Source organism: Phyllostomus discolor, chromosome 1 (genome assembly GCF_004126475.2).
Source record: "Phyllostomus discolor isolate MPI-MPIP mPhyDis1 chromosome 1, mPhyDis1.pri.v3, whole genome shotgun sequence".
In the NCBI taxonomy this organism is placed as follows: Eukaryota; Metazoa; Chordata; class Mammalia; order Chiroptera; family Phyllostomidae; genus Phyllostomus; species Phyllostomus discolor.
Genome location: NC_040903.2, coordinates 117,338,489 through 117,356,092, shown reverse-complemented (window position 1 = coordinate 117,356,092; position 17,604 = coordinate 117,338,489). Strand labels below are relative to the sequence as shown.

The following is a 17,604-nucleotide window of genomic DNA, read 5'->3' as shown; positions in this document are numbered from 1 at the left end:
TAGACAGTCCTTCAGTCCACTGGCCCTTCCTTCAGCACAACGTCGCCATTCCCCTGCCCTCCACTCGAATGCCATCTCTCTGGCCCAGGCCCCCACCCCTCTGTGCTCATCTTACTGCAGGTATCTGTGTATCTAAACCTCTGGTCTCTTCCATCTGCAGTCCACTGCCTGTGTCTGCCAAGCGTCTTCCAAAGCAGCATCTCAGTAGGCCGTGGCCCCACTCCAGTGTCTCGGGACCCAAGCCCACATGCTTTGGTAACCAGGCTGTGCTCTCATCATCTCCCCCCACATACCAGGCAGTCTTCTCAGCAATCCCTGAAGACCCCTCAGTGACATCTAAAAAGCCACGCAACCCCCAAAGGTTGAATTCATCTACACACATTTTAAAGCATTCTCTTGAACATGCTGAAAATAAAGTTCTGAATATCCCTCCCACACTTCTAAATGTCCCACAAAAACATTGTGAGAAATGAAAATCATACCTCAACAACACGGCAGAAACCCGCACGTAAGAACACAATAAACGTGCACTCAGCCTGAATTGCCAAGTTCACCCTTCCTGTGTTTCTCAACTATCATTCCTTTCAATGTTTGACCACTGTTTATTGTCCCGAAACTAATTGCTAGTTAACTACTCCTTTGGGAAGGCTTGTAGGTGCCATCTTGTGGAGAAAATGCAAGCAAGCACATTGGGTGATAGGCTACGTGTCAAGGAAGTGACAAGGACGTGTGCATGAGTCTTCATCACTGCTCCCCAGGGCTGGATTCACCCACAGTCCTCTGGTTGTGACCCACACCGGTGAATGTGGGCTGTCTGTGCCCAGGAGGCCATGTAAATGGGGCCAGTGTGCAATCAGCCGCCACCCTGGAGCAGAGTTCATCAGCCCAGTGCCTTTTTTCTGGATATGATGGCTTCCAGAACTTGCCAGTCTAGACAGCACCTCTGTGGTCCTTTCTGCAGGAAACTGCCTACTCCTTGGGTCTTAGCTGCCCAAACCCACAGCCTCTAACAGACCTGTTTCATGTGGTGCTCATCCTTCCCGGGGCCCCATAGAGTTACAATATTATCTGACCAGATATTTTAAACAATATAAAATTCACCATACAGCCTTGCACTTTAAAAGTAAAGAGAAAATCCACAGGTTCCTACTGTTCTACATGGATACCTTACCTTCATAATAGAGCAATTGTCATAGTTGGGATTCACTTCATGCCCCACCCCCCGAACTCCAGTCCACTAGAGAGGAAGACCGTGAAAGTACAGTAACGGGATTTGGAGTTTGGAATACCCCACTCTCTAGGGAAAGACGACTGTGGTCCGGGTGGGGGTAGTTCCCTCAACAGCACATGAAATGTTTCCCTCTTGGGGCTCCTTTCTCCAGATTTGTAAACACTGCTGTCGTTGATTCCTCTCAATTTCATCCTCTAGCAGCGCCAGCATTTTCTTCCTGTTGAGTCACTTGGTAAGGTGCTCTTCTCTGATGAAACAGGATGAGGTTCTGAAAAGTGACAACCACAGCTTGATTAAAACCAGATCACTGGTTACACAACTGCCGTCATTAAGGAAGCCAAAATACCTTTTCTCCCATGGACCATTTCTTCTTTTCTAATGAATGACATTGTCAGTTTGTTTCCCATGGATTCCTGTTTCCAATTTAACTTTGCTACAGAAAGCAGATTCCTCTGACTTGAGATATGGCGGGAGCCTTCACATCAGGGCTTCATTTTTGTTTTTTCAGAAACAATTTAGCACCAGAAGACACCTTAGAGATGATCCAGTTGAAGGAGCGAATTGGTCCTATAACTTAGATTTCATGACTCCTCAGCCAGCTGTTCTTTCATTCAAAAAAAAAAACACTTTTTAAGCACTTGCTGTGATCCAGGCACTCTGCTCTTTTTAGTGCATAATCCTGTTCATGCTGGCCAGACCAAAAGGCAAGGTGCAAGAACTCTAGAAGCCTGCTAGTTAGTTTGGTGGCAGTGAGGAAGTAATTTTAAGGCTGCATAATTAAGTATTCTTGGCTCATTAGCTCCTCCAACATTGACAAAGAACCGTTTATGCACTTCTGTGGAAATGCCATTGTTTCAGGGGGTTCTGCCCTGTGCCACAAGGTGTCCCACGAGCTTCAGAACAAACTAGAGCAGTGATTCTCAACCCAGGATGGTTTAATGCTCACTGGCAATGCTTGGCAATGCCTAGAGAAATCTGTCTTATGAGGGTGAGCCTGCCATGTGCAGGTCAGCCCCTACAACCGAACTGTGTGGGCCAAATGTTGCTGGGGCCAGGACTGAGAAACCCAGGCCGTGAGGAAGAGAGACACTGGGTTTCAACTCTGCCGGCCTCTCTTCAGCCAGAGCAGTTCTATTTTTCTCGTTTGGTGTATTGGAGTTCTGTGTTTCTGCATGAGGTTTTGTTTGAAAGGTATGGGGTATTCTTTCTGCTTTAAAAAACAATTGAAGTCCTGGACCAGCAGCTCACTTGGTTTGAGCATCACCCCATACACCAAAAGGTTGCGGGTTTGATCCCTGTTCAGGGTGAGAATGAGAAGCAGCCAATCAACGTTTCTCTCTCTCCCTTCCTTGCCCTCTAAAAATCAATAAATCCCTCTAGCGAGGAATAAATAAATAACCATTGAAGCCCACTGTGGTAGCAGTTGGCAGTTCCTTGCCTTCTGGTTTATGTTGAGACACTTTGGGAGAACTCAAGGGGGTGCCCGTGATTCAGGATGCGGGCAAGCAGGAGCACATTCGGAAGCATCGACCTGAGCCTCAGCCTCGGCTGCCCAGGGCTCCGCACACTGCCCCTTGACATCCCCATGCCGTGGTGAGTGATGAGATCGTGTCTGCCTGTCAGTTTAGACCAGGATGGGTATTTTGTTACTGCAAAAGGCTAGATCATACATATTTTACTCTTTGTGGGCCATACTATCTGTTGCATCTACTGAATCCTGTGTTGTAACACGAAAGCAGCCCTAGACAATGAATATACACATGGGCATGTTTGTGTTCCAATATGCCTTTATTTACAAAAACAGACAGTGGGCCAGATTTGGCCTGTGGGTTGTAGTTGCTGACCCCTGATTCAGACCCTAAGTCAGAACCTGGTCTGTTTCACCTTCAGTCTCTCCAACCCATACTGCCCTGGCACATAGTAGGGCTGCCTCGGGGACCCTGAGGGTCAGTCTTGCCAGCACAAGCATGAGAAGATTTTAATGAGAATAAGAACTGGAAAAAACCCATCTAGTTTTTCCCAGAGAATTTCTATATATTGTTTAAGTGTTTCCCTATGTAGAAAATTTAAGATGTTTCCAATTTCTTTATTAACAATAATACTGTGAGGAGCTCTTGCATACAGAAATTGTTGGCCACATTTCTTATAATTTCCTTAGATAAATTCTTGGAAGAAGAATTACTGGGTCAAACAGTATATATTGCTAAATTGCTTTCCAGGAAGGTGGATTGATCTACATTCTGAACATTAATAAGAGGGAGATATTTATCACATACAAAGGATTTCTTTCAACAGAATGTCATGAATAAAAGTTTGGCATTCATATGTATGTCCACGAATTAGCTCGCTGTAAATTTGATGTTAGCTACAAATCATTTTAATAATAACCTGCTCCCCCACACGCTGTGACAGCATGATCATTAGGGCACGAGGTTTTACCTGTTGGTGTCACCTAGCCAGCCGGCAGAGGCTGCCACCGAGCGCACACAGGAGCCTCTGCTTCCCGTCAGAGGCCGGAGCTCCACTCCCTGCATGCCAGGCCCGGGCCTGCCCGCCGTGAGCCGCAGAGGCCTCCTCCCTGTGAAACTCACCACCCAGCGTGTCATCCAGATTGTTCGTTTCCCTCAGAAAATTTCCTCTAGGTTAATTTTGGCACACAATTGGGGGCAATCCTTGAACATTTTCTCCTGTGATGGCTTGCGACGTGTAAAATTTTCCTACAACATGTTGCAAGAATCACTGGAAGAATACCAAGGATATCTGACAGTTGTCCAATTGCTTTTGTAACAGCAAGAAATATCTCTTTGGAACTGCGGTCCGTGGTGAGCAAAACAGATAAGTAACTAAGGGGAGATCGGGGAATGAGTGGGCGCTGACTTTTCACTAGGCACTGTTGGAGCAGGAGGTTCTGACCTTTGTGCTGAGCCTCGGCATTTTCTTAGCTCTTCAGACTTTCCTACATTTCTCAGAATGGAGAAGAGATTATCTGTGACTAAAAAGTAATAGAAAGTGTTATAGAAATATGGTCCAAGTGGTTACATGATGATGGGATTTTCTTAAAAGTAGATAGATTCCAGATGAAACCAATATATGGAGACAATGATAAAAATAACAACAGCGTTTTCCATGAAGCCCCCCTATTAACTGCATTCTGCTGAGTGCCTCCCACGTTTATCTCATCTGATTCTCCCAACAGCTCTCTGAGGTAGATGCTCTACCATCCCCAGCCACAGATGAAGAAACGAGGCTTAGAATGCCCAGTGAACATGATCAAATGTGCAACGCCCCCAAGTGGCAGAGCCAGCACGTGGCCCAGGTCCAGCAGAGGCTAGTGCCACATTAAGGACCCACTGATGGCACTTTGGTGGTGCCTCTCAGAGAGTATGGGGACATAGGCCGGCACTGTTAAGTCATACCCATCAGAAACCAGCTGAGCAGTGTCCTGAGATACAAACCAGAATTTGGGCCGGATTCACTTCTGGGCACTATCCCCTCAAAGATGTGGGTGTGGTGAAAATGTTTCCAGCTCCAGCCCTACACAGAAGTGACCCACCAGCCTCACGCGGCCAGTGAGGGGCCGAGCCAGGGCTACACGCAGGTTTTCTGAGTCCCAGTCCAACATCATTTCTATCCTGCCAACTGCTTCTCCCGCTAACTGACGTCAGCTCCACTTACCAATTGCATGGCTGTGTTCTGGAGAATACCAGCTGCTTTAAAGTAACGTAGTACAGGAATCTAGACATGTGATAAAATTTTATAGAACTGCACACCAAGAAAAAGTGGTAAAATCAAAGGAAGGTTTACTCTTGAGTTAACATAGTGTACCGATGGCAATGGAATATATATATATATGTGTGTGTGTGTGTGTGTGTGTGTGTATACATGTGTATATATATATATATATATATATATGGTTTTAATGACATGGTGAGCTTCTGTGAGGTATTATAATTGCAGAAGGCTGGGTAAAGGGTTATTGAAACTCTACTATTTTTGCAACTTCTTGTGAGTCTTAAACTATCTCAAAATTTAAAAATTTATGACTCTATATATTAGTATAATAGGAAGATAAGCTAAAAATATTTAATCACCTACTGTGTGTAGAATATAGGGCTAAAGCAGGTGATGGGAGAGAGATACCTATGTGGTTGGTGCTTCGTAATATTGAAAGAGGAGAGTGCCAGTCACCTGTGGGCCGGCCCTCAGAGACTATGGTAACAGTGCTTAAACTTCTTCCTCTGCGCCCAGGTCACTGCCACTGTCTTCTCCTTCAACACGACTAGAACCCGCAGCCTGGCCTCTGACCCTTGGGAGGAGGAGGGATTTTTGCATAATGGTTAAAGCATGGAATTATGGTTAAAATCTCAGCTGCAGCTCTTGTTAGCAAGCATAGCCTTGGGCCAATTACCTAATTTCTTTCCTACAAGTTTTAGAAATATCACAGATTGCTTTTAAGGTAAAATGAGAAAACTATATGTTCAAAGGACTGTAAATGTGAGTATGATGGTTTGAATCCTGAGGAGGATTCAAACTCCTTCTCCAACCAGTCAGTCACAGAGACCTGTCCATTTTGCTTATTAAGCATCCCTCAAATCCTCTTCACTCCATCACCATTCCTCTAGTTTAGGGTAGGATGTTGCAATACCCTCAAGACTTTATGTACCCAATTGTTAATTAACAGCTTCCTAAAAAAGAGTTGACCCTGGCCCAGCACGACATGGAGAATATAGGACATCTCTTACCTAATAAGTCCATATATCTGTCTCATGACCCCGGTTAGACCCACATTCCCAAAGGCAGAACCAGAATCTGATTCAGCCCGGGATTTCCTAGGCCACCTGCCTGGTGTAGTCATTCAACCACATCAGTGATGAAAATGCATGTTTGCATGTTTAGATCCTCCTTGGCTGGTCCTCCTTGTCATTCAGGTCCTGGCCCATAGGTCACTTTAGCCATGCCATACTGGGACACCCAATCCAAACTTTCCCTCTTTGCATCATCTGATCCTCACAAGAGCCCTGTGCTGGAGAAGGGACAGTTGTCAGGTATGTGATTGTCTAAAAACAAATATATGTTGTCTGCCCAGTTCTCACTGAGGAGCCCAAGTTGTCCCTCCTATTATGCAAAGTGCACAGGGGGTGTTTGGCAACTCCATGGCAACCCAGTCTCTCGGAGACCCCGGCTAACCACTACAACACTGAAAGGATGCTCTGTCAGCCCTTGTCTCCCCCAAGGAAGGTTCCCACACTCCTTGCTCTAATTTCTCTCTTGAGTAGTGAACATTGCACATTCAGAGTCCAGAGCTGGGCCCCAAGGAGACAGGAGGTCACCCCCTTAGTACTTGGCATCGCGTGTGGCCATACGTTTCACTGAAGCCAACCTCGGTCTTCCAGGAAGCACTGTGGCCCTCCCTCTCCGCGTCGAGATTCACCCAGAGTGGCCATGCTGCGCAGGAAGTCTGGTGGGAGGGGGGCATGCATCACACTGTGCGGAACATTTTAACAGAATGTCTGACTCACAAGATAAAATGCTGCTATGTCTGCATCTGTGGGTGTCTGAAGCAACCCTTGGTGGTTTGATTTCCTTGTGCTCATCCCAACCGAACTGGGCTGAGGGCTGATGGTTTTGTGCAGTGTCTGCCCCATCCTTGGTGGCCCCATTCACTCCTGAAATATCCCTAAGCCCTGTTTACAAGAGAGAAGCTTACTAGACTACCAGTCCTCAAGGACACGCCCACATTACAGCCCAAGTTATTAACTGAAAAACTAATCTGAGCATCACCCTCACCTTCTTCAGACATCCAGGGACTACAGATCCCATCAGGCAAATTTCCTACACTTCACCCTGGCAGACAAGATGCTTGACAAATTCAGCCAAATTCGGCAGCCTCATTTCGTCCCTCCCAGCAACAGCATGTCAGTCTTCCCTACTTCTTACTTTCTAGGTGTTCATTCTTACCTCTGTGCCTCCGTGTACTTTGTTCCCTTCACTTGGAGTGCCCCGTGAGAATGAGCTCAGCCTGGGACAGGCGAGTCAGGAAGGAAGTCGGGGTATCAGGAATAGACCCTGGGTGGGAAAAGTGGGAGGTGCGATGTTACTACACAGGGAGAGGGGGGTGCTGACCAGCTTTTCTGTCCCTGTTCCGCATCAGTGACAGTCAGAGGCATCTCCTTAATTCTGTTAGGATCTACTTTCCAAAATCTCTGTTGGTGGTAGCATTTTTTTGTTTCAACCCAAAAGAGAACTGAAGAGTTGAGGGGGTGGAAATCATGCACACAAAACTTAAAAAAAAAAAAAACTTCTGCTAAAATATGCATGGGGCAGAGGCAAGAACTATTTGAGCAAACATGGCATTTTGAAAAGCTAATTGGATGTAGATGAACATATTGAGGTAATGTTCTGTTATTGTCAGAAATAATGTTTTGCAGAGAAGGTATTTGTGAAGAGAGATCAGTTATTACTGACGGACTAATGTGCACTCAAGAATATGGAAGTAATAACGCAGACCCGTAGTGCCTGCAGAAAGGTGTCAATCAAACGTGAGGTCGGAGGGGAAAGAATGAACACCTGCCTCGACTCTGCCTGCTCGATTTGACCCGTAGCACCCACGTGCACAGACCCAGGGTTGTTTAACAAAGTCAGAAGTGGACTTGGAATGGTTTGCTGACCACTTTGCCCCCTGACATGAGGTCTGATTATTAGAACTCAAAAACCAATACAAGCCTGTATTCAGCAAACATGTGTCTCAAGTTTTAGAATTTCATTCTGATTTCAAGTACCATTCCCTAGTCCCATTCCTCCATGAAACAATTCTGTCATCAAGTATTGCGTTGTCCAGACTGCAGTCCACCGACTCCATCTCCTGAGGAAGCACGACAGGATCTTTGCTCAGATCACGTGTCCCTACTTTGGGTCCAGGAGCACCAATTCCAGGAGTGGGAAGGGATTCCATGAAGACCATTCTGTTCTGATCCAAAGTTTAACTTTTTATGCAAAATAAAATTGCCCCAACAGAACCATGAATAGAGAGGGGGCAGATAAAGCAAAAAGATCTTGGAGTGAGAAATGGGAGTCTTTTGGGGGAAATGCAGGGAAGTCAGAGTTCCTTTAAACGCCGACAAGACTGCCTGTACTCCCTTTGTGTGCCCCTTGTTTAGACGTGTGTCAGCCAGTTTGCTGATGCTTCTGGCCCTTCTTGCTGCCCTGGGAAAGTGCTTTGGGGGAGCCAAGCACAAGTTCTGGTGCTCAGCTCCTCAGGGCCGCAGCGACAAGTGGGGACCCAGATCTCAACCAATTTGACTTAATTTCCTAGGAAGCTGGGCCTGAGAACATGCCCTCTGGGGGTCCTTCACTAAGTGCTTGTAGAATCAAGTCATCTAGAACAGAAGACTTGGGGACAAACCTTAGTTTTAGGTATAGCCCTTATCGTGGTCCCAAAGAACTTCCTTGGATAAAAATCCCAGCACGGCCCAGCCTCTCTCTGTCAGAGTCCAACAGGGGGATGGATTTTCAGGACAATATCTCTGTCCAACCTGTATGATAACTATTCATATCCCCACACTCTCCCTATCCCATTTTCCTATATTATTCTTCTAGTCATTTACCACCACCAAACACACTATTTTTTTTACTTGTCTTGTTTACTGTCTGTGTCCCCACCCACCCCCTAGAATGTCCATTTCACACAATGTCCTTGCCCAGAGTAGGTGCTCTGTGAATATCTGTTGAGTGAAGGGAGACATGAACTTGCTCATCTGCAGGAACTGAATGGGGCAAGAGGAGGGTCAGTCGGAGTCCCACCACTAGATCATCAGCCCTCTCCCTCCTTCCCCGGATGCCCCTGATAGATGCTACAAGAGTCTTCTGTTTTCCACCTCTTTGCAGAGCATCGGCTGTGACGACTACCTAGGCTCGGACAAAGTAGTGGACAAGTGCGGGGTGTGTGGAGGCGATAACACAGGCTGTCAGGTTGTGTCGGGCGTGTTCAAGCACGCCCTCACCAGCCTGGGCTACCACCGCGTGGTTGAGATTCCCCAAGGAGCCACAAAAATCAACATCACCGAGATGCACAAGAGCAACAACTATTTGGGTAAGCTTGGTCTTTTTCCAGAGGAGACCGTCTGTCACTCCAGTGCCTTATTTCCTTCAGGAAGGTGAGGTGGGCACAGCAGTGTGCAGAGGTCCTCAGATGCAGGAGGTCACTGGGAATGACAGCACTGCCTTCCACTTGAAATGAGCTGCTTGGGTGGTGAGAGTTTAAAAAGTCCTAATTGCAAGTAATGTTTAATATTTACACAAGTAAACCATGCTTTTTTCTCTCCAAGAGAAACATGGTTATGAACTCAATAGCAGGCTAAATTGCCTCTGTGAGACAGGGGAGGGTCTTTGAAAAGCTGAAATCTGTCCGTCTTTGTTCTGGGGACTGTGAGGTGGCCAGGACAGTTGATTATCCTATCGGGACCCTCACTTCCTGAGGGTCTAAAGCAAAAGCCATGCTTCTCTTCTTTCTACTTCATTGGCCTGGGGTAGGCGTATGCATGTATCTGCTGAATACCTGCAGAGACACTCAGAAATCTTTTTGGCCAATATCATCAATAACAAGAGGCCATTTTAACCTATTTTCCTGCAAAAGGAAATCTTTGTTGATTTCTAAGTTTCTGGCTGATTGCATTTTATGCAAAACAATTGAGGTCTTACAAATTAATTTTTACCAATTTTTAATTCAAGTAAGCATGTACAAATCAGTTAACAAAATACTATAAGGAAAGCAATTCCTTAAAGTCTTTTAATACACAATATTTGTTTTTATTTTTTAATAACTTATTTAACAGGAATTAAAAATGGAGACAATTATACTTGAAAACAATAGCAAAAGAAAAATAAATTAACAAAAATAAATATAAATAAATAAATAGCACAGACTCGTGCCAGGCACTGAACACTCAACAGCTTTAAGGGATAGGAGCTGTTCCCATCTGCATTTTATAGATGAGGAAACAGGCACAGGGAGATACACAGCAAGGTAGAGGGAGAGCTGCGATTTGAACCCAGGCAGTCTCTTTTCAAGCACGATGGTGTACCAAGAGATAATGCCCAGGAGCAGTTTTTGAAGCCAAGTTCTTCTGGAAGAGCATCAGCCTTGCCGCAGTCCATGGCTGCCACAGTTGAGAGATCCTTCATTTTGCGAGTTTCCAGTATCGGGATCACCCAAGAACTCCAGGTTCTGCAACAGTTCCTTCTCCGCCCAGTCAAATGCAACCAGAATTAGCCTCACTTAGTTTTATTGGTAGGAAGAGGAAGGGATGGCAGATGGAACTCTGAGACAAGCCCAATTAATCTAGAAAGCTTGTCACTGGCCCTGGCAAACCCCGGAGCCATCAACGTGGCAATAAGCCTGGTTCCCAGCGAATGGTTTGTGTGCTGTTTTTAGTTGCAAAAAAGTAGTCTTTGTGAGTTTCCTCCTTTCTTTTGTACTATTAGCTCACATCTCCATAAACATCCAACCTCCTAGAATGGGAAGCGTTCTTCAGGGGATTATTTGAAGTGTCATTGTGTTCAAATGCTCCAGCAAACAGTGCCACTTTTTATAAGCTTTGTGTTATTTTAGTAAGTTTTCCTTGTCTTGAATTAGTCCTATTCAATAAGTGATTTTTAAAGTCGTGCCCTCTGAACCATACCCTGGGTGAATATCCGCTGGATGTCTGAATGGAAACTGCTCAGTGTTTCCATCTAGTGTATGGAATGAGAATCCCAGCCATTTACGTGTCCTTGAGAAGCAACAGGACATCAGATACTCAGGACCCAGCAGAGCCCCTGGCGTTTATTAGCATTTGACAAATATTCATTCACTTTCTTTTTGTCTCAGGAGAACAGTAGTCAAAGCTTTATGACATCAACAAATCCCATCTCCTTGCAAAAAAGGCAATGAGACGGGAGAATGAAAGTCCTCAGAGTGAATGACAGGATGATTTAGAAAGTTTGAGGACAATATAACCAAAGACACTGAAATAGCGAACAGGCTGACAGTGACCAGAGGGGAGAAGGGAGGGAATTTCATAGGAAAAGGGTGAAGGGTTTGCAGGAACAAGTATAAAGGACACATGGACAATAACAGGGAGGCTAGAAATGGGAGGGAGGTGGGGAGGGCTGGGGGGTTGGGCTGGGATGGGAATAAAAGTCAGAAAACTGTACTTGAACAACAATTAATTAAAAAAAAAGAAAGTTGAGTTAAACTTCCTATGCCCCACAATGTGGGGGCAGGAGAGACATGAGAAATTTAGAGTCCGTGGCAATATTACATGGTCACATGGGCAAAGGAAAAAGAGTGGACACGGAAGAGCAGGCTATAGTGAAGGGAGGCTCCAGAGGTGGCGAACAGGAGATTCAGGCTGTAGACATAGACCTCACTTGGGATGTAGCAGCACCTGGGATACTCTTTTTTTAATTTTGGTTTTTATTGAGATATAATTCACAACTGATAAAATTCACCCTTTTAAAGTGCACAGTGGTTGGGATGGTCATTTTCTCATCACAGGTGTTCTCTGTACCTATCCAACTCATCCTCCTACATCTTCTGTTCTGTGAAATCTGTGTATCGTAAAAGTTAAAATTGCATAAGATTGCTTAAGATTATGTATGTAAGCTGTTAGAGCAAAGGTCTGTCTGGCTGTTTTTGAACTGTCCAGTAACTATTTTTTACATTACACAATTCCAAACATTGAAACATTTTCCAGATATAAGTGGTGGGTTTCCCCGCAATATTTCAGGTTAATGATGAAAGTTGGGTTTTCTTACTTTGCTATTTCTGGCTATGTAAACTGTTTTTGTATAAAATTTAACTTGGTTTGTGTAATTGATTGGGCTGTTTGCGTACATTCATTCTGCAGAATAGGCAATACAAGGGAAATGGATAGCTCAAATTCATATCATTGCTTTTTAAAAATGTACAACTTTAACTTGTTTCTCAGTTACCCTATTGTTTTCCTGAATCGCCTTTAGTTATTTGTGATGCAAACCAAATTTCCCCAGTGAAACAGTTGGTATTTTTTTAAAGATTTTATTTATTTATTTTTAGAGCAGGAAGGGACGGAGAAAGAGAGAGAGAGAGAAACATCAATGTGCGGTTGCGGGGGGTCATGGCCTGCAACCCAGGCATGTACCCTGACTGGGAATCGAACCTGCGACACTTTGGTTCACAGCCTGCGCTCAATCCACTGAGCTATGCCAGCCAGGGCCAATTGGTATTTTTTAATGACTGGCTCTCCAAGCTTGATAGAGATAAAAAGTAGATTTCTATAAAAACAGAAGGACTTGTCTTGTGCTGGAGAAGATGGTCCTAATCACCTCATTTGAAAAGGTTTTTTTAAACCCTCAATATTTAAATGACCCTAAGCCACTCACCCTGTTAATAACAGTAGTCATGTGATATGAAGCCTTTTTACATACATGGTCTTCTGAATTTTAAAACCAGATGGTCTTTGCTTTGTTTGCTTCAAAAACAAACAAAAAAAATTTGGTGGGTTAGTTACTAAAGATGCAGTTACAGAGTTAGGCTATGAAAATTGAAATTTAAACATCAAAATGTACATAGCAGAAGGAAGCATGTACACCAAAAACTTTGGCTAATAGGTAAGTAGTAATTTATGGTTTAATTTGGCTTGGCCATCAATAACTGGACCTGCTGGACTGAGGTTCTGAAGGGTTGAGCTCTGGCCCTGTCATATCCCTCAAAGGGACTGGGCCACACGGAGATGGAGGGACAAGCCAGCTCATTACTTTGTGTTTCTCTGAGCAAAGTTGGAGAAGCCATGATGTTGAATGGTGCACAGATTTCAGGAGATAGGATGTTTGCCTGATTTTAGGTTAGAAACCAATGAAATTCTACAGAATTGAGCACCACTTTTCAATGGCATGGTTAATTTGAATTTGTTCACATGTTCTAAAATATAGTATAGTTGGTGATTTATAGATTCCTAGATTTTTTTTAATGAAAGAGACTTTGGAACCCCTGTATCTGTGGCAAGCTATGTATTTTCCTTTTGCCCATAAGTTACTCAGAACACTTCTCTTTGGAAATAAAAAGTTTAATCTAATTGTATTAAAATGATTCACATTTTATATATTACTTGTCCCTTCCTTAATAATAAGATATAAAATTATTTTAGCTGAAATATCCAAGTTTGGCATAGTTTAGCCAGCTCAGTTTACTAATGTTCTTATGCCCAGTTAAGAAATCGAAGCCCTGGATGGCGTAGCTCAGTGGATTGAGCGCGGGCTGCGAACCAAAGCATCGCATGTTCAATTCCCAGTCAGGGCACATGCCTGGGTTGCAGGCCACGGCCCCCAGCAACCACACATTGATGTCTCTCTCTCTCTCTCTTTCTCCCTCCCTTCCCTCTCTAAAAATAAATAAATAAAATCTTTAAAAAATATATATAAAAAAAGATATTGGGCACAGAAGCACGCCAAGCACAAAGTGGTTCTATAGGACGTGTTCTGCGCGCCAACACATTGCATTGTCATAGAGCCTTAGACTCGGAAAGGATTTTTTTAAAGGTCTGTAAGCTTTTAAAAATAAACTGGCAATATCTTTCCTTTTAAGTACACTTTCTTAAACAGTTTAAACAGTAAGAATAATGCTCCACTTTTAAATATCAAGTATCATGGGTCATCTTTTATTTAACTTATTAGTTGAGAAGCTTTCTATATAGGAAAGATTGAAGAATTTTAAAATAATGTCTTATATTTGTATGACAATTAACTCCAAAGATTTTTCCATATGCATTGTAAAATTTTGGGCAGTACAGGCAATATAGAGCAAAAAGATGAAATCCCTCCTTCACACCCACCCCATGCTGGGTCCACTGCTATCAAGTGGAAAGACAGAGATAAATAACCACTCTTAACAGTTCAGTGAGTGTCTTCCAGTCCTTTGGAAAAGCACAAGTAAATACATATCTTCTAAAATTGATATTTCTGCACACACTTTTTGCAGTTTGCTTCTTTAACATTACATCATGATATTTTTATATGAATACACAAAAAGCTCATTCATTTTGAGTGTAGAATACACCATACAATGGATGTGATACCATTGAAGTATTTCCCTATCGAGGGATGTTTAGATTGTCTCCAGTTTTCTAATATTACAAATAATACTTTAGACTTTTGGTTCAAGATGGCAGAGAAAGTACATGAGTTTTTTTCCCTTCCTCCCAAGATGCCATCAAAATAGGAATGAGAAAAGATATAACCCACAACAATCAAGAAAACAGGAGGGGAGGGGCATCTGTTAAGTGACTTAACAAATTTCTGGAAGAGTGTTCACTACTCGAGCAGAGGAAATTTGAGACTGGGTAGCAGAGGGCACTGTGGTGAGGAGGGGCTGGCCTGCATGCAGAGCCTAAGGGACCTCTGAGTCTGGGGGGCAGCAAGTAAAATGGAGAGTAGGATAAGGAGAAAAACGGGAATGGTGAAAAAAAAACATGTACATCAACAGGCACCCCCACACACACATTCAGAATACTGGCATCTACTTCCTTGTCCAAAGCTGAAGGGCACTACGGCACAGGTGGGAGCACTGGTGTCCAAGACCCCAGTCTTCACTCTAGAACTGGAGGGGGAGGAGCCCCGGGACTGGCTCCCCGTTGCCTCACACTGCAGAGTGTGGCCTGCTAACCGGCTCTGCCGATGAGTACAGAGCTCTCGGGCAGCCTTCTCGTTGCTCTGTCCGAAATACCAATGGCTAACTGAAAATAATAGCAATGGACAGCCAAGAATCAATAGACATTATTTTAAAGTCTATTGCATGAAAAAGAAAACCCAAGATAAATAACTGGAAAAATTATTTCTAGAAAAGAAAACCTAAATGTTCTTTAACAAGTAATGATTCCATGAATATCCAAATGCATATATCCTTTCAAGCTTGTATAAATATTTCTGTAGGATAGACTCCTAGAAATAGAACTTGCAGATCAAATGGAATGAACACTTAAAAATCGAATGATAAAGTGAAATTCTTCTCCAAAGTAGTTGTAATAATTTATGCCCCCACCAAAAATACATGAAAGAACCCTTTCTTCTTACCAACACTAAATATTACTAATGTACCACATTTTAGTATATCTTTTTATTTACACTTTATGTGAATTTACACTTTATATACTCCTATGAATTTTCTATTTTTAAATTGTGTTTATAGTTTTCTCACTGATCTTAAGAACTCATGTGTTGTGAATAATAACCATTGTCAACTTATATGTATATCAGCCTTTATCTTGTGTTTCTCCTCTCCTTATGATATCTATTATTCTGTACAGAAAAATTTAAATTTTTTTAGTCAAATCTGTCAACCTTTTTTTATTTTTGTCTTGTTTATAATGACCTTCCCACCTCCAATATTATAAAATTATTCTCTAATATTTTCTGCTATTACTTTTATAATCACCTTTTTATACTTAAATATTTAAACCATCTTAAATTTTTTGTGTGGTGTGAGGTAGGAAATTTAACAAATGCACAGTTAGTTAAATTTCTCGCACAAGTTCAAAATGCCACATCCACTGTGTATTAAATTCAAGTATATGTAGATACACTTGCAGATGCTCCACCCAGGTTCTCTGATTGATGTGTCTCTTTCGGCTTCAGGACCATGTTGTTCTCATTACTGTAGTTTCATATATTTTATTTTGTGGTAGGTCAACTCTCTCCCCCCTACCCAACTCTTTACACAGACACTTATTTTCCTAAATTGTCTTACCTTTGCTCTACATACTCTTTAAAATCCATAAAACTTCTGTAGAGATTTTAACTGAGATTACAATAAACTTATGGATTAATTTGAAGACAAAAATGTCTTCACAATTAATTGACTCTTGATTTCAGAGCATAGTATACCTCCCCACTTTATGGTCTGTAATAATATTTCTTTATCTAGACTTTGCACATGTTTTATTGGGTTTATTCCTAGATATTTTATAGTTTTTGATAATATGGTATAAGATCTTTTTTTCCATTGTATTTCCAATAAGTCACAGTGGTGTATGTTAAGTCAGCTTATTTTATATATTTACTTTGTACATTAAGTAACTGTATGTATGTATGTATGTATGTATGTGTGATGAGTCAGGAACCAAATCCAGGCACAGTCCTCCCTCATGACCTACATTCTGTGTATATGCCCACACTCATTGGCAAATAAAATGTGGCTGGGGTGGGGGTAGGGGATATTTTGCTAGATTCTTTTAACAGTTCCACTATTATTTCAATTATTTGATATAATTGAATGGATTCTGTAGGTGAAAAATCTAAATTATCTAAGGATAACAATACTGTATTCCTCCTTTGTAGTATTCTACCTCTTGCTTCTTTCTTGTCTTGTTACACTTAGAGGCAAACCTCTAAAGAGCTTTAGAATAACCATTAGTGATAGTGGACTTCCTTCTCTTGTTCCTGACAGTGGGAATGCTTCTAACAGATGTTTGCTGAAGTTTCTGGTAGGTATCTTTTATCAAAATAAGGAACTTCCTTTCTGTAACTAGAATGTTTATTGGAACTTGCCTTCGTTTTGATAATACTGTCCGACTATCCTTACCTGTAGATTTGTATTTTTAGAATTAATGGGTATTTGCTTATTATAGTGCATAAGTGGGTTTCCTTCAGTTACTACAATGGGCTGAATGTTTGTAGTCCCCCAAATTCATGTGTTCAAATCCTGCCGCCCAAGGTGGTGGTATTAGGGGGTGGGGCATTTGGGAGGTGATTAGGTTGTTAGGGAGGGCAGAGCCCTCAGGAATGTGATTAGAGTCCTCATTAAAGAGGCTTCAGGGAGATCCCTGACTCCTTCTGCCATGTGAGGTTACAGGGACAAGACAGCCTTCTGGGTCGTGGGCTCTGACCAGGTGCGGAATCTGCTGGCACCTTTATCTGGTACAGTAGGTCCTCAGATATGGTCGTTTTCTTCAGTGTCGTTTCATTGTAACATTGATGAGATGCCACAGGAACTAAAGACTGGCTTATATCAATTAACCTATCTATGGTAAAGTTGATTTCATTATATGTTGTTTCACTTGAAGTCTCAGAACCTATCAATGACATTAAGCGAGGACTTACTACACTTTGCAGCCCCCAGAACTGTAAGAATTAAATTTCTGTTGTTTATAAGCCGCCCAGTCTGCAATATTTTGATAAAGCAGCCTGAATAGACCAGGACAATACCTTCATCTGATTCTTTTTTTATCATTTTTTATTTTTCTATTGCAGTTGACATATATTAGTCTCAGGGTACACTGCAGTGATTAGTTATTATATAACTTAACAATTATCCCAATAAATCTTGTACACAGCTGATACCATACATAGTTATTAGAATTTTA

The 17,604-nt window shown here is 42.6% G+C and overlaps 1 protein-coding gene across 1 annotated transcript in view; it reads left to right on the top strand.

The window, feature by feature from the left end:
• THSD4 (thrombospondin type 1 domain containing 4) overlaps positions 1 to 17,604 on the top strand; it is a 579,525-nt gene that overhangs the window by 465,762 nt on the left and 96,159 nt on the right. Inside the window, 1 exon segment of the mRNA XM_036028532.1 lies at positions 9,116 to 9,320. Within this exon segment, the coding sequence (XP_035884425.1) occupies positions 9,116 to 9,320 (205 nt within the window).